The sequence below is a fragment of the Ranitomeya imitator genome, chromosome 6 (assembly GCF_032444005.1).
Source record: "Ranitomeya imitator isolate aRanImi1 chromosome 6, aRanImi1.pri, whole genome shotgun sequence".
In the NCBI taxonomy this organism is placed as follows: Eukaryota; Metazoa; Chordata; class Amphibia; order Anura; family Dendrobatidae; genus Ranitomeya; species Ranitomeya imitator.
The window spans coordinates 246,226,340-246,249,793 of record NC_091287.1 but is presented as its reverse complement, the minus strand read 5'-3'; the positions used below and the strand labels follow the sequence as shown (position 1 = coordinate 246,249,793).

Genomic DNA, 23,454 nt, shown 5'->3' with positions numbered 1-23,454 from the left:
CATGTACTGGAACTTCTTCCATGTACCAGAAATACAATTACCGGCGCATGCACACTTCTGTTTTTTGGCTTTGCCTGCAATTGGGCAAAGCATACTGTGCAAGCGTGAGACATGATTTGTCTGTGCAGGCGCAAAACTTCTCAAGGTGATGAGGATGACACAGGAGGTGTCATCCAAGTCCAGGTTGGCAAGCAGCAACCGGGGGAAGCTACGCCCATCGGACTGAATAGACCCGATTAGAATACAGTGCTAGAGAAATCCAAAACATTATTCAGGGCTATACAGGGAGAGTCAGGGGGTTACACAAATATGTAAGGAATGCATAGCAGATGCTGAGTAAGATGATATTTTTAAGTGTTGTGACACAAAACTGGTGGCAGGTTACCTTTAAAAAGTGAGACAGCGCCTTCAGATCGTCATTTTTTCCTTCCTGTTCTTTGCAGGAGATAAATATGTTATTATTGTGAACACATCAACAATAATATGTAATAATCCAATGTAGTGTAGTGTAATGTAATAATTTTTACAAACTATAGTAAAATACAAGATTTCATGGCAGATGAGCCAAAATAATATTTCATGCAAAATTGTAAGCCTGTATTATGATATTAAATGCAGAGAAAATTTCATGCAAAACACTTGTCCACGGGTGCCAATAGTGGGGCAATAAAGCCTTTCTCCTATCCATTAAATAGTCAATGTGGTACATATAATAAGTATAGAAGATATACCAAATTTAGAGAATCTTTAAAGAAACACACTGTTAGGGTTGGCGGAACGCACCAAATATATAATTTATTAAATGGAATTGGTGCGTTCGCAACCCGGGATCCACCGTGCAGGAAAGCACCTGCTGCTAAATAATGGCGGCTCTATATGGCGGTATATACCAACTCTGTTAGCTTCACAGAGTAACCGCGAGAGGAAAGCTCTGTGCCCTGTTAGACTTTCACAGAGGCACAGGCCAACTACCCAGATGTGAGCAGTGAGTGGTCATGCATGCATACAAAACTCCTCGCCGGAGATGCCAGCATTCTAGGGGCTTATTTCAGCCAGGTCCCTGAACACACTTAAACACAATCTCCTCGCCGGAGGTGCCAGCATTCTAGGGGCTTATTTCAGCCGGGTCCCTGAACACATTCAAACACATGACCACATTGGCGCAAAGCATATAGCATAAGACGATACTAGCGCATGGCCGTGCGGTCATGCGCAGTTTATATAGTTGCAGCACAGGAAGCTGCTACTGAAGTTTTTGCCCTTTCAGGACCTTCCAGAAGGACCAATGGAAAGTGCTGCAGTACCTGAGCATGTTTTGCCCTTTCAGGACCTTCCAGAAGGACCAATGGAATGTACTGCAGCACCTGAGCATGTGACCGAACATGTGGCCCTCGACCTCCAATGGAAGACCCTGCCCTGGGCATGCTCAGTGTGAGTAAACAAGGACTTAGTCCCAGAGAGGCTCGCTCACCGCAGATCAGTGCAGGGTACCATAGGAAAGCCAGAAAAGGCAGTAGTGACCCTATGCACCGAATCAGCCCCAGCGAGACGCTGGGAGCGACGTCTCCGCTAAGCAGAGCCCACTGCGGCCGATACCGAATGGGAGACCGCAGCAGACACGGATCGAGATTCCCCCTGTGCAGCAGAGGAAACTCGACTCCTAACACAATCCTCCTCCCATCAAAGTTTTTATCCTCTTAATATATTGCAGTCATCATATTATATAGCACTGTGTACTTACAATTGCTCATTTTGCCTTTCTACCCAGCTAATTCTTCTCTTTTCTCTTCTCTTTGTAGAAACAGGAAGTCTCACATCCCTGTATGACTCATTCCTGTCTTAAACTTCTGATCCAGCTACTCTGTTCCCTGCCCCCCAGGACCATAGACTATTGCAGTGACTCATGAGTCATGACTTGTGTGTAGAAAAATGACCTCCTGTTTCTACATAGAGCTTGGAAGGATTCTGCTAGTCTGTTTTTAATCATGTGATGTCATAGACCTAATGGAAAAGAGAAGAATTGGCAAGAGAGAAGGGCAAAATGAGCAATGTAAGTACACAAGGCTATATAATATGATGACTGCAATATATAAAAAGGGTACAAATGTTGATGGGAGGAGTATTTCTTTAATCTGTACAATTCATGCATGTGCCCTAATGGACCAAACATTTGTTTTAAATAGTGAGGATACCACATATTGTATTTATTGTGGAATCAACTGTAATTTTCATGACTGCTGAAACAAGAATATAAAGCACTCAATGAGTATCATAAGGAAATCTTGATGCACAAACCTTTCGGAACTCTAGTAATGAGTTCAGAAATCCGGCATTGTTCATTAGTTTCAGGGCTTCTGCCCAGGAAGGTTTCACACATGGTCTCTCTGGGTCAGCTGTCACTGTATCAATCCTCCTTTGGAACAGCAACAAGACACAGTCCATAATTCTCATAATTAAATGAGGGGGTCTTCCCAATTTACGAACAGTTGAGATGTCAGCGGGTTTGATAGTCTGTAAAACATTGCACAAGTTATTTACCATCTAAGAGTTCATATTATATTAGTGAAATTAGTTACATATCCACATAAAAATGTGCATGCATATTCTTCTCTTCTACTGCATGCCTACATGTTCTTAAAGGGAACCTGTTATGTAAAATAATACTATTAACCCCTTCATGACCTTGAGATTTTCCGTTTTTCCGTGTTCGTTTTTTGCTCCCCTCCTTCCCAGAGCCATAACTTTTTTATTTTTCCGTCAATATGGCCATGTGAGGGCTTATTTTTTGCAAAACAAGTTGTACTTTTGAACGACATTATTGGTTTCAGCATGTCTTGTACTAGAAAACGGGAAAAAAATTCCAAGTGCGGTAAAATTGCAAAAAAAGTGCAATATCACGCTGGTTTTTTGATTGGCTTTTTTACTAGGTTCACTAAATGCTAAAACTGACCAGCTATTATGATTCTACCGGTCAGTACGAGTTCATAGACACCAAACATAGCAAGGTTCTCTTTTATCTAAGTGGTGAAAAAAAAATTCCAAACTTTGCTAAAAAATAAAAAATAATAAAAGTTGCACCATTTTCCGATACCCGTAGCGTCTCCATTTTTCATGATCTGGGGTCGGGTGAGGGCTTATTTTTTGCATGCTGAGCTGGCGTTTTTAATTATTGCATTTTGGTGCAGATACATTCTTTTGATCACCCGTTATTGCATTTTAATGCAATGTCATGGCGACCAAAAAACGTAACTCTGGCGTTTCAAATTTTTTTCTCGCTACGCCGTTGAGCAATCAGGTTAATCCTTTTTTTTATTGATAGATCGGGTGATTCTGAACCCTGCGATACCAAATATGTGTAGGTTTGATTTTTTTTTTATTGATTTATTTTGAATGGGGCGAAAGGGGAGTGATTTAAACTTTAATTTTTTTTATTTTTTTCACATTTTTTTTACATTTTTTTTTTACTTTTGCCATGCTTCAATAGCCTCCATAGGAGGCTAGAAGCTGGCACAACGCGATCGGCTCTGCTATATAGCAGCGATCATCAGATCGCTGCTATGCAGCAGAAATGCAGGTGTGCTAAAAGCGCCGACCACAGGGTGGCGCTCACAGCAGGCTGGCATCAGTAACCATAGAGGTCTCAAGGACCTCTATGGTTACAATGCAGAAGCATCGCTGACCCCCGGATCATGTGACGTGGTCGGGGATGCGCTCATTTCCGGCCGCCCGGCCGGTAGCGCCGGTTAAATGCCGCTGTCAGCATTTGACAGCGGCATTTAACTAGTTAATAGCGGCGGGTGAATCGCGATTTCACCCGCCGCTATTGCAGGAACATGTTAGCTGTTCAAAACAGACACTTCAGCTTCCATCAGTTTAGCCAGACCTGTGCAAAAAAATCATAAGGATAAAAAAAATACAGAACCTAAAATATATATAAAATATGATTTTACAAAGATCGATAAAAGCTATTTTTGGTTTACTTTTTTATTAATGAATTTTCCAGGTTATTATGGTTATGTGAATAACCAAATATTTGTGATTGTTTTTGTCCCGGCTTTGATGCCGGCTCACCGCCAGAGCCCTGCATCAAAGCGCGGTATCTGACCTCGGACGTACTATCCCATCCGAGGTCAGAAAGAGGTTAACCTGCAGATGTGGGGTTAGTCTGTTGGTTAATAGTATTCTGAACCTGCCCAGTGCCCGCACTGAAAGCCCCACTGCCAAGTGGAAATTAACTTTACTGTATTCCCCCCAGCAGCGTTTGGCTTCCAGTTATAGGGGTAGCACCGACACGGCTTCAGTCACTGCTTTGTGCATAGAGAGAAGAAACTACGGTACTTAAAAGGAATGTCCACTTTTACATATAATGTGTTTTTTTATAATTTATTGTTACAATGACTCGAGAATGAAAAGGTGACCCAACTTTACAAATGATCTTGATTAACAACATCCCACTATGTAGTTCTATTCACTTTTGTCCCAGGCAGACAGTCTTACAAATTTGGATGAAGGAAAGATCAGGCAATTCAAAGTCAAGCACCACATCATGTCAAACTACCAAGTTGTCTGGTAGCCTTGGTTTTCAGCCCTGCTCCCTTTGAGAGAGCATACATACTAAACCAAGCCAAGTGCTGTGTGTATGTAGACCGTGGTGGGTCAGGAGAGAGGTATTTGTCAAACAATCATTCAACTGTGCTGATGTGGAGTGGACATGTGGGAAATGTTGCTTATTGAGTATTTTGTGTGAGATATCTCTGTGATTTGGTTGCATAAAAGTTCAAGGTTGAAAAGTTGCGAAGTTTTCATGATTTTCGCCGGGTTTCCGTTTTTTTCACGGATAAACGCAGGTACTGTCAAAGGATTTTTACCATTGTCATGGGGTACAGTGTGTCACGGGAGGGCAGTGTCGGGGTCGCTGGGATCCGTTGAAGCATTCCGGAGTTGTGGCCTCGTGGGGGGACAGTGGTCAGAATTGTAAAGATTGGCCCGGTCATTAACGTGCAAACCACCCTTGGGGGTAAAGGGGTTAAATTACTAACACTGACCTACAAAGCCATCCATAACCTTTCTCCTCCATATATTTCCAAACTAATCTCTCAATATCTTCCGTCACGTAATCTCTGGTCCTCCCAAGACCTCCTTCTCTCCTCCATGCTTATTCGCTCCTCACCCAATCGCCTCCAAGACTTCTCCCGAGTATCCCCCATCCTCTGGAATTCTGTGCCCCAACACGTCTGATTATCCACCACATTTGGATCCTTCAAAAGAAAGCTGAAAATCTCTCTTCAAGGAAGCTTACAGCCTGTAATGACCACACGGCCACCTCAACACCATCGGAGCTACTGCAACGCCCAACCTACTGTCGCCTTCCCCATAATCCTGTAGAATGTAAGCCCGCGAGGGCAGGGTCCTCTTCCCTCTGTATCAGTCTGTCATTGTTAGTTTGTTTACTGTAAGTGATATTTGTATTTTGATGTAACCCTTTCTCATGTACAGCACCATGGAAATAATGGTGCTATAGAAATAAATAATAATAATAATAATAATACCCAAGGTGTATGCGCACCGTTATACATGGCTGCAAGATCATCAAAAGTTTTTATTCAGTAACCATGACAACACATTATTATTATTATTTATTTTTGGCGGTTTGGTGGATCGGTGTTCACTGCAGATTGTAGGCTTGTTGGAAGAGGAGAGTCTTCAGGTTCCTTTTGAAGGTTTCCACGGTAAGCGAGAGTCTAATATGTTGGGGCAGAGAGTTCCAGAGTAGGGGGATGCGTGGGAGAAAGCTTGTATGCAATTGTGGAAAGAGGAGATAAGAGGGGAGTAGAAAAGGAGGTCTTGTGAGGATCAGAGGTTGCATGCAGGTAAGTACCGGGAGCATATAGCCAAGCATTTTATGTTGCATACAAAAAAAAGTATCAACATTTTAAACATGACTATTTCTTTATTTTAGGTGCATTGGAGTCATTTAGTTGGTTATACAGAACACAGTTCTTCATCATTGTTTTGTACCAAGAAGGTTATATTACTTGTGCGGAAGAATAAATTGTCTAATACAACAACACAGAAGTAACATATTTATTTAGGACTTACTATTACAATTAAAATATGAAAAGAGGGGGCTTCAAACACATTGTGAAGAAAGAAAACTGGGCAACCCTGAAATAATCCCACCTTTACCAAACTTTAAAAGCACAACTATTTCTACCTACGTCTATGCTTCTGGCTTACACCACTTGACGCCAGTTATGGTTATTGGAAAGTTTGGTGGATAAGTTACCTTAATAAAGGTGGATAATTAGAAACTGTAAAAGCAAATAAAAGTAATTTACCTGCAGAGCTGCTTCAGCTTCTTGCAAGGCTGGTCTTGCCACTTCCAGCTTTTCCTCAGCGGATGCTTTAGCAATTGCAATTTCATCAACAATAGCCTGTGCTTTGTCTTTCACCTTTTGCACCTGCATCTTTACTTTTTCAGCAGCTTGTGCCTTCAGAGTCACTTCCTGCAGAACTTCATCTGCTTTTTTGGATGCAACAGCAAGGTCTTTTTCTTTAACTGCAAGCTCTTTTGACAACTGATTGACAGACACTTCAGCTTCCATCAGTTTAGCCAGACCTGTGCAAAAAAATCATACAGGATAAAAAAAAAATACAGAACCTAAAATATACACAATATGATTTTACAAAGATCGATAAAAGCTATTTTTGGTTTACTTTTTTATTAATGAATTTTCCTGGTTATTATGGTCATGTGAATAACCAAGTATTTGTGATTGTTTTTGTAGAACCATGAAATAAAATATTTTATATGAAAAAAATGATGTTTTTGTTTTATAGGGACATTTTATTTTATTTTTTTTTAAATATGTTACATATTGTATTTATATAATTTGTCACCAAGAAGTCATTAAAAATCTCTAGGGAACCTTTTTTTTTAACCAATTGTGCTTTTTTCCACTATACTTGTAACTTGGGCCTTCATAAGAGTTTTCATCTACATTGAAAAACCATCTGATGTGCCGCACGTCACTGGCAGAGCGGACCTGGGCCTCCTATGACCCAACAACTCTGCTATGTCAGGCAGACCCCTGGTGATCACGTGATCTCTAGGTCCTACAGAGGCATCCGCAGTGCCAAAGCCACATGTTCACCACATAGCCATGTTTAGGCACTAAGTAGAAATAAACAGAAAACAGAAAATTGATAAACTCTTGTCTCCTCACCCCAGAGTCAGCAACTTTATCTGAAAGCCAGAGACTTGACCTAGACCTACAAGATTGCAGGGCATTTAACCCTGAGCAATTTATAGCACTTAATCAATACTAGGTTAATATTGGGTAAATATTAGTTGCATGTACAGTGGGGAAAATAAGTATTTGATGCACTGCTGATTTTGCAAGTTTCCCCACCTAGAAAGAATGTAGATGTCTGTAATCTTTATCATAGGTACACTTCAACTGTGAGAGACGGAATCTTAAAAACATCCAGAAATTCCCATTTTATGATTATTACATAAATAATTTGCATTTTATTGCATGAAATAAGTATTTGATACAATAGAAAAACAGAACTTAATAATTGGTCCAGAAACCTTTGCTTGCAATTACAGAGGTCAGACGTTTCCTGTAGTTCTTGACCAAGTTTAAACCAACTGCAGAAAGGATTTTGGCCCACTCTTCCAGACAGATCTTCTCCAGATCTTCCAGGTTTGGGGGCTGTCGCTGTGCAATATTGAGTTTCAAAGATTTTCTTTTGAGTTCAGGTCTGGAGACTGGGTCAGCCATTCCAGGACCTTATTACGAAACCACAACTTAATTGCCCTGGCTGTGTGTTTCTGGTCATTGTCATGCTGGAAGACACAGACACGACCCATCTTCAATTCTCTTACTGAGGGAAGGAGGTTGTTGGCCAAAATCTTGCGATGCATGACCTCATCCTCCTCCCTTCAATTGTCCCACACCTTCTGGCATAGCACTATTTTAGAAGGCCTATCCACCTCAGGAAGAAGAGATGCAAAGTTCTCCTTGTACTCTTTTTTTGGCCAAGATGAATGTAATGCAAGGGTAACGGGAAAGGCACTGGTACATAAAGTCTGCCATAAGTGCCAAGCTCTCTACAGCCAACACTTCCCTGTCCCCACCATGAGGGATAGTTCTGCTTACTATGGTGTCATCATTGCTCACCATCTTTATGGAGTCCTCAAAGTCTTGGAGAACCAAACAAATGTCATCCATGCCCATTCTTCAGTTATGTGCGGAGGCTGACCAGAATACGGAAGGGCGTGTTGGAGCTGGTATGAAATGCGTCGGGTAAGGTGGGTCCCCGGTTACTTATCTTCAGGTAATTATACCTATCCATGCTCTCGGCTCACATAGTAGGCACTTGACTGGGCCATACTTCTGATCATCTCAATCTATTTATATTTAAATACTGGTTTACTGTAGCAACTCTGTCTGTATAATACACAGTGTTTTGGCTGTGGCTCTCTCAATTATCTATACTTGTTTTACACTGTTATACATTGACAGGATTTTTTTCCCTTGATATGGATTTTGAATTGCGATATTTGCACAATTGAATGTACTGACAAGTACTTTATGGGTATAAGGAATACATGTATACATATGTAATTTGGTAATTTATTGTCATTGATGGTCTCCATTGGCCGAGTCTACCTATATCAAGGAGACCCCTGATTTAATAGGTAATTATTATCTGGGTGTACCCACCTATTTGTACTAGAGGTATTTTCTCTAATTTTTTACCTTGGTTTTACATTATGTGCTCAATAAAATTATTTATATTTTAAATTTCTACCAGGCCATGTGTAAAGCTATTCTTTTGGCGTTCTTTCGTTTTTTTGCCTTATGGTCACCTATACTGTATATAGATGATAATTATAATGGCGTTCTTAATCTCCAGACTGGGGGCAAGAAATAAATTCAATAAATTACAAATATGTCAAATATATATATATATATATATATATATATATATATATACTTCCCCATCTTCTGCTGTATAGCATGCTGCCAATAAGACATCATGTTAAATGTGAGAGAATTGCTTCAACTTAGCATACAAGCTTGGTCTGAGATTAGGCAGGTCAACAATTATTGTCTGTAAGAAATCATGTTTCTTTTTTAATCTCTTCTCCCAAAAGTGATAATAGACCTGCTGTCTTCATTATGATTAAATGACATAACTAGTCAGCCATTTACACCGAGACATGTTAAAACAAGCTTGAAAGCCTTTTTAGTCTATATTACTGCCAAGAAAACACACATTTCTTAACCAGTTTCTCGACTTTTTTTATATATATATTTTGCCATGCTGATAGGTATTTGCATTGTCATGTCCTAAGAAAATTGGAGTTTAAAACAAGAAATTAAGTGCAAATAAAACATTTTTCCCAAATGTTCAATGTGTGGAAAAAATATATGTATATATATATATATTTTTAATAATGGAAATGTACCTGTTTTCATGCGATTGGACAGATTTCCAACATATTCAAACTTCTCTCCATATATTGCTTTATATCCACCAATGAACGAAAGATATGATTTTGGAGTGACATATGTTTGACGCCTGTATCTTTCAAAATATTCAACACACTTTTCTGCCACAATATCTTGAAATGTACCCATTGTGTTCACTACGTTCCTCTTAACCTCATCTGTACATTCTATTTTATAGGAAGCCAAGAAGTGATGGGCCACAGCGACCAAGGCATCCCGAGGCCAACGTTGGAACCAGTCCATTGTACATCCAGAAATCAAGCCAGGAAACTTCAGAGCTCTTGTTCTAAACTTTTCCCCAACAGGGGAGAAGCACAGAACCACGTGTAAATTGCTGCGCACCCTAGACAGGAAGTAATCATAAAGGTTTTCAGCAGTTGGAGCTCGCCTTGGATATTCTTTCTTCATGACAGGGATTAAATCTTGGGTGATTTCATCAATTTCATCCCTTGCAAACAAGTTGGACACTTCTCCAGAAGCCAGTACATTATTCATATACTCTAAAAAGGATTCGTCCTTAATTTCATTGTCGGTAAATATGAAGGTAATTCCTTTTCCCTTCTGGCCTGCGGTACGGTATAACAGCTTCAGATCATCCAGAAGATTATTTGTACCATATGTTCTGCAATAAAAAGATGAGTAAGAACACAGCCATACAAAGTCTTAAATATTTCACAAAATGCACAAAAATGTAATGTCTTGAAGTATAGAAAGTTCTTTTCTCTCTCAACACCATACTTGGTATCATTACAAAATTTGAAACATGTAAAAACATTTTTAGACCGCTTTAAGCTTTAGCAACAGTCCAGAATATGTCACTAGTTGTGGTCATAGCAAAAAGGGCATTTTATGTGTGACTGTGCCTGCTGTTAACCATAACATCAGTGGCATCTGAAGTAGATATTTATATTCTGCTCTTTGATAACTGCTCTTTAATAGTTATCTAAAATAAAACACATTGTTCAATTCTCCTCAAGGAGAAGAAGCAAGCAATTTGTATACTTCTTAAGCTGGCCATACGAATTAGATAGCTGTCCACCAAAAAATTGGTCATTAATATAGTTTGAGATCCCTCTTTTATGCACAAGCAGGTCTTTAAAAATGAAAAATATTTATATATTTAGACCTTTGCTAAATAACTATATAATTTGTCTGCATAAATGTATATTTATATCTTAATTTATTTATATATAAAGGGGCATCTAAAAGTTTAGGCACGCCTGGTCAAAATTACTGTTATTGTGAACAGTTAAGCAAGTTGAAGATGAAATGATCTCTAAAAGGCCTAAAGTTAAAGATGATACTCTCCCTTTGTATTTTAGGCAAAAATAAATCTATCTATCTATCTATCTATCTATCTATCTATATATATATATATATATATATATATACCATATTGTCACTTTTTTTGCATTTTAAAAATTGCAAAAAGGAAATGGGCCAATGTAAAAGTTTGTGGACCCTTGGAGATTTGTGTGCTCTGATAACTTTGACCAAGGTTTCAGACCTTTATTAGCCTGTTGGGGTTATCGCTTCTTCACCATCATAATGGAAGGAAAGACCAGGTGATGCAAATTTCCCAGATTTAACCTCGTTATCCCCAAGGGTGGTTTTCACGTTAATGACCGGGCCAATTTTTACAATTCTGACCACTGTCCTTTTATGAGGTTATAACTCGGAAACGCTTCAACGGATCCTGGCAATTCTGACAATGTTTTCTCGTGACATATTGTACTTCATGTTAGTGGTAAAATTTCTTTGATACTACTTGGGTTTATTTGTGGAAAAAAATGAAAATTTGGAGAAAATGTTAAAAATTTTACAATTTTCCAAATTTGAATTTTCATGCCCTTAAATCACACAGATGTCACACAAAATACTTAACCCTCCGTCACATACAATATTCGGACTAACGAGTTCACATACAATGTGCCTGTCAGGCGCCTGCTGGAAAAATACCTATAATATCTAATGTTTGCAATTTCAGTGCTCTAAAAGTGATCAGTGACCTTCATAGGGATGTAATAAAAGAGACTACACATAATCAGTTGCAAAAAAAAACATTTAACACAAAACTAATAACTATGAAATACAAACTTTTCAAAACTCCCGCCAAATAGTCCCCAGTTCGACTCTCTCAAAAAAATGTACAAAGAAAATTTTTGAACACAAACTTAATTTTAAGGTACCTTAAGTACTATTAAAAACATATTCAATCAGAAGTAGATGCTGAGGTTTCCCCAGAAAAGTCACACTTGCAGAGCAAATAGCAAGAATTACACACCATTTTTGCATGTGTCAAGCAAATTGCTTTATGACATTTGAGACATTCATAATTTGAAAGCCTTCTGGTTCCGCTTTCCGTTTGGCAGGTGGTACATCTCCTTCTTTTGTGAGGTGGTGCAGATGGTGACTTTTCACCATCATCTTCTGGGCGGAACCTTTTGAGCTGAACTTGAAGGCGAGAGGGGATACCGATTGTTTTCACGCTTCTCCTGCGTAGCTCTCCAAGTACTAGTTCATGGGCCAATTTTTTCAGATACAATCGTCTACGGAGTGGTTCAAGCTTGTTTTCAAGATAAATTACTTGTGAATTTATACCACCCAAATTCAACATAGCAAAAAATATGACCATTGGCCAGCGTTTGATGTTTCTGCTGACGTTAAAGTGGAGCACATCTGATCTGCTGTATCCACACCCCCTTTGGTGGCATTGTAAAATGTAATTATCTCCGGGTTTTTTTCTGCCCCAGTCCCAGGATCGATGGCAGCATCATCATGAAGTGTTGATAGAAGAAGTACGATTTTTTTGGCATGTGGTACATAGGAAACTAAAGCCTTTCCTTTATGGAATGCAAACATACTGCTGTACTGTTGTCTCTCTTTCACACTTACAAACTGTGGCGGCAATTCCCTTTTGTTTTTTCTTACAGTTCCCACATATGACAGCTTCTGAATTTTCAGATAATCAATCAGATCACAACTTGTAAACCAATTGTCAGCTGTAATATTGCGACCCGATCCAAATAAGGGTTCAGCCAGTCTTTTTACAACATCAATGGGTTTGTTGCTCACACAGTAAGGACCTTCTGGTTGTTTTCCTGCATAAACTTCCAGGTTGTAAGTGTAGGTCTTACTGGCATCAACAAGGGCATAAATTTTTATTCCATATTTGTTTGGCTTTGATGGAATATATTGACGAAAGGCACATCTACCACGAAAACAAGGGAGCATTTCGTCAATAGTGAGATTCTCTCCAGGGTAATAACTTTGTTTACAGTTTACAACAAATCTTTGAAATATATCACGAATTGGAGCAAGTCGGTCATGTGTTTTGCGTTCGGTTCGGGTAGTTCTGTCGTCAAACCGAAGGCAACAAATTAGAATCTTGAATCTGTTTATGGACATAGCAAGGCTAAATTTTTCAACTCCATCCCCATCTTTACCCCAAAGTTCCTCCAAACTTTGTCTATTTGCCCTATAAGCTCCTGCAAGGTATAGTAATCCAAAAAAAGCACGCAGTTCTATTTCATCTGTGGGCTTGATGGTTCTGTTGCAGATGTACTTGTCCTTTATAATGTCTATATATTGGTTGGTATATGTGACAATAGAGTCCAGAATGTCATCTGTAAATATACTGTTCCAGCATTCAACTGCAGTTTTTGCATTACGTGCAGTTCCTATTACTGCAGGAAGGTGAGTAATAATGTTTAAAGGTTTCCTACGTTTTTTCTGGAATGGCTTCTTGTTCCATTTAGTATTTTTATCTTTTCCAATATAATATGATCCAACTTCTTCATCCTCACCACTGTCACCATCTTGCTCTGTTTCAGAATCCAGGACACATTCTTCCACCTCATCATGAGAATCAATCTCACTTTCCTCTCCTAAATCCTCATTCAGTGTGAGGTCTCTATCATCTAACAGCATGTTTGTTACTTCCTCAACATCAAGTTGTTTGGATAAATTGTACATTTTCCTCTCCATTTCAGCAGATAATCTGAAGCAAGAGAAGGAATATGTTAGGGAACTACTGTATATGCCTGAGCAGCACACTTTCTTTTATAAAATCTCCCTTATTTCTATGAAATATCCTCACATTTTGTGCTATACATTCATAAAACAAGCTAAATAAACTATTGTGATGAATAAAAACATAAAATACCAACCTTACTGAATGTGACGTATTCACATACAATGAGCCTGAGAGATCTGTGCAGCTATATCCTCTCCCCTGAAGCTCTGAAATCCAACTGTGATATCAGGTTTCACAGACCTTCAAGAGACAGGAGACTACCAGGAGGGAGGGGGTTTCCTCACAATCTGGTGAGGAAGGAGAAATGAAAGTAAAAGAGAAGCGCCTGTCAGATCAGTTGTATGTGACGGAGGGTTAATAAGTAACATTTTCCATGTGTCTACTTTATATCAGCACAATTTTGGAGTCAAAATTTTTTTTGTTAGGGAGTTATAAGGTTTAAAGGTTTGAAGTCATTTTGAGGGGTCTATATGATAGAAAATAACCAAGTGTGACACCATTCTAAAAACTGCACCCCTTAAGGTGCTCAAAACCACATTTAAGAAGTTTATTAACCCTTCAGGTGCTTCACAGGAATGTTTGTAATATTTAAAAAAATGAACATTTGACTTTTTTCACATAAAAATTACTTCAGATCCAATTTGTTTTAATTTACCAAGGGTAACAGGAGAAATTGGAGCCCACAAGTTGTACAATTTGTCTTGAGCACATCGATACCCCATATGGGGGGAAACCTCTTTTTGGGCGCATGGCAGAGCTCGGAAGGGAAGGAGCCCCATTTGACTTTTCAATGCAAAATTGGCTGGAATTGAGATAGGAAGCCATGTGGCGTTTGGAGACCCCCTGATGTGCCTAAACAGTGGAAACCCCACACAAGTGACACCATTTTGGAAAGTAGACCCTCTAAGGAACTTATCTAGATGTGTGGTGAGCACTTTGAACCCCCAAGTGCTTCACAAAAGTTTATAATGTAAGGCCGTAAAAATAAAAAAAATCATATTTTTCTCACAAAAATGATCTTTTCACCCTATTTTTTTATTTTCCCAAGGTTAACAGGAGAAATTGGACCCCAAAAGTTGTTGTCAAATTTGTCCTGAGTATGCTCATACCCCATATGTGGGATAAAACTACTGTTTGGACACACATCGGGGCTCGGAAGGGAAGAAGTGGCGTTTTGAAATGTAGACTTTGATGGAATATTCTGTCGGCATTATGTTTCGTTTGCAGAGTCCCTGATGTACCTAAACAGTAGAAACCCCCCACAAATGACCCCATATTGCAAACGATACCCCCAATGAACTTATCTAGATGTGTTGTGAGAACTTTGAACTCCCAAGTGTTTCACTAAGGTTTATAACGCAGAGCTGTGAAAATAAAAAATCATTTTTTCCCCACAAAAATGATTTTTAGCCCACAAATTTTTATTTTCCCAAGGGTAACAGGAAAAATTGGACAGCAAAAGTTGTTGTTCAATTTGTCCTGAGTACGCTGATACTCTATATGTGGGGGTAAACCATTGTTTGGGCGCATGGCAGAACTCAGAAGGGAAGGAGCACCGTTTTACTTTTTCAATGTAGAATTGGAGAAATTGAGATTGGATGTCATGTTGCGTTTGTAGAGCCCCTGATGTGCCTAAACAGTGGAAATCCCCCAATTCTAAATCCAGCACTAACCCCAATACACCCCTAATCCTAATCCCAACACTAACCACACCGCTAACCTCAACACACCCCTAACCCCAACACACCCCTAATCCTAACCACACCCCTAACCTCAATACACCCCTAAGCCCAACACACCCCTAATCCTAACTGTAACCACACCCCTAATCCGAACACACCCCTAATCCCAACCCCAACACACCCCTAACCCTAATCCCAACCCTAACCATAACCCTAACCACACCCTTAACCCTGACACACCCCTAACCCAACCGAAAACATAATCCAAACCCTAACCCAACTCTAGCCCCAACCCTAACCCTAACTTTAGCCCCAACCCTAACCCTAACTTTAGCCCCAACCCTAACTTTAGCACCAACTTTAGCCCCAACCCTAACTTTAGCCCCAACCCTATCCGGAAAATGGAAATAAATACATTTTTTTATTTTATTATTTTTCCTTAACTAAGGCGGTGATAAATGGGGATTTTATTTGCTATTTATAGTGGGTTTTTATAGCGGGTCTTTATGTTTGGCAGCTGTCACACACTGAAAGACGTTTTTTATTGTAAAAAATAGTTTTTGCATTTTGAGAGCTATAATTTTTCCATATTTTGGTCCACAGAGTCATGTGAGGTCTTGTTTTTTGCAGGACGAGTTAACGTTTTTATTGGTACCTTTTCGGGCACATGACTTTTTTTGATCGCCTTTTTATTCTGATTTTTGTTGGGCAGAATGAACAAAAACCAGCAATTCATGAATTTATTTTGGGGGGGGGGGCGTTTATACCATTCCGCGTTTGGTAAAATTGATAAAGTACGGTAGTTTTATTCTTCAGGTTAGTACGATTAGAGCGATACCTCATTTATATCATTTTTTATGTTTTGGAGCTGTTATATATTAAAAACTATTTTATATAAAGATTAATTATTTTTGCTTTATTCTGAGGGCTATAACTTTTTTAATTTTTTGCTGATGACATTATGTGGCTGCTCGTTTTTTGCGGATCAAGATGACGTTTTCAGTGGTGCCATGTTTATTTATATCCGTCTTTTTGATCGCGTGTGTTAGTCCACTTTTTGTTCGGCGGTATGATGATAAAGCATTGTTTTTATAGGTTGGGTCGTTACGGATGTGTCGATACTAAATATGTGTACTTTTATTGTTTTTTTTATTTACATAAAGAAATGTTTTTATTGGAACAATTTTTTTTTCTTTATTTAGGATTTATTTTTAAATATTTTTACACAGTGTAATATTTTTTTTGTACTTTTTTACATTGTCATCACTATATTGTCAGATCGCTGATCTGACACTTTGCACAGCACTGTCAGGTCAGCGATCTGACAGGAAGTGCAGGAGGCTTGCCATCGCCTGCTCTCAGCAGGCACTGACAAGCCACCTCCCTGCAGGACCCGGAAGAACCCCGTGGCCATCTTGGATCCTGGGGACTGCACGGAGGAGACAGGAGGAGATCCTCAGAGCTACGCGATCACATCATGTTGTTCTGAGGATCTCATGGAAGCACGCAGGGAGCCCCCTCCCTGCGTGATGCTTCCCTATGCCACCGAAACACTGTGATCTTGTTTGATCGCAGCGTTCCAGGGGTTAAAGTGCCGAGAGTGATCCGTGACTGCTCCTGGCACATAGTACCGGATGTCAGCTGTGATAATCAGCTGACACCCGGCCGCGATCGGCCGCGCTCCCCCCGTGAGTGCGGCTGATCGCATATGATGTACTATCCCTTCGATGTTCATACGGGCCCAAGTCACCTTGACGGGATAGTGCATCCGATGTCAGAAAAGGGTTAAAAATACCCAGCTTCCTCGTAACCTAGTGCTAAAAACAGTTGCCATGGGTTCTTCTAAGCAGCTGCCTAGCACTCTGAAAATGAAAATGGTGGAGGTCCACAAAGAAAGAGAAGGCTATAAAAAGACAGCAAAATGTTTTCAAGTTGCTGTTTCCCCAGTTTGAAATGTACCGTAATTAAGAAATGGCTGGTAACAGAAACAATGGAAGTCAAGATAAGGCTTCGAAGACCAAACAAAATTTCAGTGAAAGCTGCTCATAGGATTGCTAGAGAGGAAAATCAGAACCCCCGCTTGACGGCAAAAGACCTTCAGAAAGATTTAGCAGACTCTGGAGTTGTGGTACATTGTTCTACTGATCTGAGACAACTGCACAAATATTTGTAGAAAAAAAGGAAATGACGAACGGCCTCACAGGTGCGCCAAGCTGGTGTTAGGAGTGGATAAACTGGAAGATACGCTGCAGCTCCAGCCGGATGCCTTGCAGGAGGATTAAAGGGGAAAAAAACAGTCATAGGAGAGCAAGCGAGATGGTGAATTGATATAAAATCTTCATTTATTAGTTTCCACAACATATTTCAACGGAATAGCTCCGTCTTCCTAAGGTAGCAGTTATAGGTAGCGTGGGGATAAGTATATAAAGGGAAAGCAGCTATGAACAATCAGACACAATTCCACAGACCCAGAATCACATGGGCTACTTGCACATTGAACAAGTCTGTAGGAACCTGTTCACACACCACCAAGAAACTTGAAGACACAAAAGAGCACAGTGAGGTCAAAAATACTCTGTTGTAAAAAAAAATCACAGTAATAAGCAAGTGCTAGTCAAAAGGTGGAAAAAACAGGGTATTTAGTTGATACTTTTTTGCAAAAAAATGTATACTAAGCTGCTCCACCAATCGTCAAGGTATACCCATATAGAGAAGTCCCAACTAATGTATATAATCCCTATCTGATGTATTTAAAAACCTGATCATCTGTATAGTACCTGTATAAACAGGGTTCAGAGAAGGAATATCCATGTGGACATGCTGGATGGAACAGCTTTGATGCAAATGACCCATAAGGAGTGGTGGACTCCATAGTCTTATAGAAGCAAGAGAACAATTATAGAACCAGAAACACATGGGCTACTTGCACATTGAACAAGTCTGTAGGAACCTGTTCACACACCACCAAGAAACTTGAAGACACAAAAGAGCACAGTGAGGTCAAAAATACTCTGTTGTAAAAAAAAATCACAGTAATAAGCAAGTGCTAGTCAAAAGACTAGCACTTTTGACTAGCACTTGCTTATTACTGTGATTTTTTTTACAACAGAGTATTTTTGACCTCACTGTGCTCTTTTGTGTCTTCACAATTCCACAGACCGCCCACATAGTTAAAACGGGCCAATCAAGGCTACACTAAAAAAATGTAACATGGATGATGCAAAATAAAACACATAAGTTAAAAACAATCTAAATTTAATTAAAAGACAGTACACATAAAATATACACATAATTTATATATGAATAGCAGCATGCATACATTACGTAATTTTCTCAATAGTGAAGTTTAGCCCCTCAGGGGCCAGTGTGCCAACCTTAAAAATCCAGAAACTCTCTCTTCTTATTAGATTATTATACCGGTCAGGCAAATCATCTGGAATCTGGTCGATGACAGTAAGTTTTAATGTATTCAAATTCTTTTGATGCACTAACGAGAAGTGTTTAGAAAGACTATGTAGCATGAACCCATTACGGATGTTTTGACGGTCTTTGTTGAGTCTAGCATGCATCGTCTGTATCGTCCGACCAATGTACTGCAAGCCACAACCACATTCAATTAGATAAATGATGTAGCACGATTGGCAACTAACATGGCAGTTGATTTTGAAGCTGGCACCTGTAGTACGGGACTTGAATTCCTGTGTCCCATTCAGCATGGAAGCACAGCTCAGGCACTCAGGGGTCCTGCATGCAAAACAACCTGGTCTAGAGCATATCCTGGCTGTGCAAGAAGATGAGGACTTGAGAGTTATATTGCTGGGGGTGACAGGATTCCTAAGAGTGCAATTTTTTCGAAAGATCATTACACTATATGTAATTTGAATAAAAAGCATTGGTTTATCCTTAAAGGGGACGCTATATTATAAATGCACATGCCTGCACAACCTAGAACGATCTTTCAAAAAATCGTACTCTTAAATCTCATGTGTACATTGGGTAGATTTTAATATGTCCAGCCTGCCAGGTGTTTGTGTTTCCTATGCACTTTTCCCATGACATCAGTGGCATCAAAAAACACATGTACATAGTGTCATAACATGGTTTGCCAACATCTGGAACAAGAAAAAGTTTTTGGAATAACCTAACACATGGACCATTACCCCTCCATTCTATCTATTCTGTACTGAATCTCTTCTCTGTGAACCAAGTTGAGAAAAATTTCTCAAAACCTTGCAGATTTGAATCTGCTCCTCTCTACTCTCACCCTTTTGTTATTTTCTGCTGAAATCAGACAATATTTAAAAAATTATATTGTATTTTGCTTTTCTTTTTTACTTTTATGCATTCTAGCTCTAACTTTTACCTAACTCTAGTCCTCATTTTAGTAGTAACCCTAGTCCTAATCCTCATTCTAACACTGGTCCCAAACAAACCATAGCCTAATCCTACTCCTAGTTAAGGTTAGGTTAAGTATATAAAAGCGTTATATTTATTATAGTGGTTTTGTTTTGTTTTTTTCACAAGGGACATTTCTTTGGACAGCTAGCTGAGCAAATTTCTGTTTCTCCTTTCACAAAATTATTAGTGAAGGGAAAGGCAGGGAGCTGTGGGAGATCACGGTACAATCTAGATCAGTGTTCTCCAACTCCGGTCCTCAAGAGCCACCAACAGGTCATGTATTCAGGATTTCCTTAGTATTGCACAGGTGATGGAATTATTGCCTGTCCAGGTGATGCAATTATCACCTGTGCAATACTAAGGAAATACTGAAAACATGACCTGTTGGTGGCTCTTGAGGACCGGACTTGGGGAACGCTGGTCTAGATCTTCTCCTTCTTAGTGCCCATGCTAAGTGCAAAATTTCAGTTGAGTTTGTCATCGCTTGCTGCGCCCTGCATGGGCAGCATCTAAGATGAAAAAGCTGTTAGTATCAGAAGTAAGTTTTGTTATCTCGGTCGATGCTAATGCAGAGAGCAGCAGCGGATGACAAAATGTCCTCAACTGCTGTGTTCCGCATAAGTGCTGCCTGCCCTGCAGAAGATAAAGGAGCTGATGGATGTTTTATGGATTCAGTTAGCTCACCGCATCCTCCTGAACCATTTTACCGTCGGGGTTGGGTTGTGGAAGTAGGGGGAAGGGTTGCAATTAGAGTTGAGCGACCTTGACCTTTTTAGAGTCGAGCCGGGTTTCGCGAAACCCGACTATCTCAAAAGTCGGGTCGAGTGAAATCGGCCGATTATGACGTAAAGTCGGGATCGACCGAAACACGAAACCCAATGCAAGTCAATGGGGCAGCATAGTCGGGCCAGGAAAACACCTAGAGTGCCCATTTTAATGTCAAAACCATCCATTCTTCTTGATGAAGCTTGTCAAGCATAATTTACCTTATAATAATTGGAAGGCATTTGAAATTGGGGGTCATTTGGCTAAAGTTGTGGTGGGTAGGGCTGGTTCAAGTAATTAGTGGGCCCAGGAAATCTGGACCACGTCACGGCAGTGGAGCAGGGAGAGGTAAGTATTTCAACTTTGCAAGTGCTGTGAACCTGAGCAAGGAGGGGGGGCCCACTCGTTGGCATTGGCACTGGCACAGGGCCCCTCAAAGTACAGCGGTGTGTTTGCACGGCGGGGGCGCCTCCCACCGGCAGCAACACTTTTGCATACTATGAGAGGCCCTGTGCCAGTGACGTCGCCAACTAGTATTCCTCCCCCCCACCTGATGAAGGAACCTGCACTTTCATCTGCACCTTCCTCTTTGTCCCCGTGTAAGGTGGTATGGTATGCGGGAAGAGCAACCTGACTTTCAGCAGGGTCACAATGTTGTTGTGTAGCGTGCACGGGGAATGTTGCGTTATGGGTCAATGTACCAGCAGACTCATCTATCACTGGCTGGGCAATGGGCAGGATGAGGAGGAAACACAGATATAGGCCCAAAGAATAAAGTTGGCTAAATGCAGTTCAAAATTGGTAACACAGGAATAACCAGGGGGCATTGCAGTGGAGGACAACTGGAATGAGAGGCTGACACAGAGAGTAGGCCCAAATCAGTAAGTAGTCGAAATGCAGTTCAAAATTGGCAACCGTAGTAAACAGGCGGCACAGCTTTGTTCAGTGGAGGAGAACAGCAAGGAGTGGCAGACACCGATAGTAGGCCCCAACCCAACTAGTAGGCAAAATGCAGTCTAACATTAACAACTACTTAACGAGTGCCTGAAAACGGAATTTCAGGACAGGAAACCAGGAGAACAGCAAGGAGTGGCAGACACCGATAGTAGGCCCCAAACCAACTAGTACGCCAAATGCAGTTGTTCCGTTTAACCACAATTTAATGAGAGCCTGAAGATAGAAGTTCAGGAAAGGCAACCTGGAGAACACCTTGGAGTGGAACACACCATCTCTCTACACCCCATACCCAATTTGTAGGCCTAATGCAGTGTAGTTTCCAAGAACTACTAAACGAGAGCCGGAAGATCGAAGCTCAGGAAAGGCAACCTGGAGAACACCTTGGAGTGGAACACACCATCTCTCTACACCCCATACCCAATTTGTAGGCCTAATGCAGTGTAGTTTCCAACAACTACTAAACGAGAGCATGAAGATCGAAGCATTGGCGAGGAAACCTGGGGAACACCTTGGAGTGGAACACACCATCTCTCTACACCCCATACCCAATTTGTAGGCCTAATGCAGTGTAGTTTCCAAGAACTACTAAACGAGAGCCGGAAGATCAAAGCTCAGGAAAGGCAACCTGGAAAACACCTTGGAGTGGAACACACCATCTCCCTACACCCCATACCCAATTTGTAGGCCTAATGCAGCGTAGTTTCCAACAACTACTAAACGAGAGCATGATGATCGAAGCATTGGCGAGGAAACCTGGGGAACACCTTGGAGTGGAACACACCATCTCTCTACAGTGGAACACACCATCTCTCTACACCCCATACCCAATTTGTAGGCCCAATGCAGCGTAGTTTCCAACAACTACTAAACGAGAGCCGGAAGATCGAAGCTCAGGAAAGGCAACCTGGGGAACACCTTGGAGTGTAACAAACCCTCTCTCTACACCACGGAAGGGCTGATTCTTAGGAAGGAAGGCTGTCGGAAAGAAGCAGGGCGCGTCCGAGGGTGATTATATTCTTATTAGGTATATACTCACCCTCGGACGCGCCCTGCTTCTTTATTTGTAATGAATGTTTATTTGCAATGTGGTTTTGACTTACTCTATTTTTTTGGTAAATAATGATTTTATTATTTTCATTGTTTTGCATCTTCTTGGCAATAATATAAAGAAGACGCGACAGGACAACACTCGGTGGATGCCATATCTGTGTTTAAAATTGAAAAAACCTTTCAGTTAACTACTTGCAGGAGAAAGTTATTGTAGCTGGTGGCCATTTTTAGTACTGTACCAGATTTTTGTTGTATGTGTTTGTTTTTAATGTTAAAATGTCTGCATTTGATATCTCTCCAGTATTTTCTTTTTTATAAGCAAAATACTTATTTTTATATTTTCTGATGTTGGTTCCAGGGGTACACGGGCAGCAGTGGTGTGGTCAGTGGAGGCCTAGTGGAAGGAGTGACCGCAGACAGGCATCGAAGGCCTAAAATAATAACACATGGCTGTAGGCAATTTTAAATTGGTTCCAGGGGTACACGGGCAGCAGTGGTGTGGTCAGTGGAGGCCTAGTGGAAGGAGTGACCGCAGACAGGCATCGAAGGCCTAAAATAATAACACATGGCTGTAGGCAATTTTAAATTGGTTCCAGGGGTACACGGGCAGCAGTGGTGTGGTCAGTGGAGGCCTAGTGGAAGGAGTGACCGCAGACAGGCATCGAAGGCCTAAAATAATAACACATGGCTGTAGGCAATTTTAAATTGGTTCCAGAGGTACACGGGCAGCAGTGGTGTGGTCAGTGGAGGCCTAGTGGAAGGAGTGACCACAGACAGGCATCGAAGGCCTAAAATAATAACACATGGCTGTAGGCAATTTTAAATTGGTTCCAGGGGTACACGGGCAGCAGTGCCCTGGTCAGTGTAGTAGTAGTTGAAAGAATGGACCGCAGACAGGCATCGAAGGCCTAAAATAAAAAAATTGGGCTGGCTGTAGGCAATTTTAAATTGGTTCCAGGGGTACACGGGCAGCAGTGGTGTGGTCAGTGGAGGCCTAGTGGAAGGAGTGACCGCAGACAGGCATCGAAGGCCTAAAATAATA

The 23,454-nt window shown here is 40.6% G+C and overlaps 1 protein-coding gene across 1 annotated transcript in view; it reads right to left on the bottom strand.

The window, feature by feature from the left end:
* LOC138642420 (dynein axonemal heavy chain 5-like) overlaps positions 1-23,454 on the bottom strand; it is a 546,381-nt gene that overhangs the window by 164,145 nt on the left and 358,782 nt on the right. The window contains exons 57-59 of the mRNA XM_069730567.1: positions 9,482-10,146; positions 6,339-6,619; positions 2,296-2,511 (exon numbers count right to left, since the gene is read on the bottom strand). Coding sequence (XP_069586668.1) covers positions 2,296-2,511; positions 6,339-6,619; positions 9,482-10,146 — 1,162 coding nt within the window. The remainder of the gene's footprint in view (positions 1-2,295; positions 2,512-6,338; positions 6,620-9,481; positions 10,147-23,454) is intronic.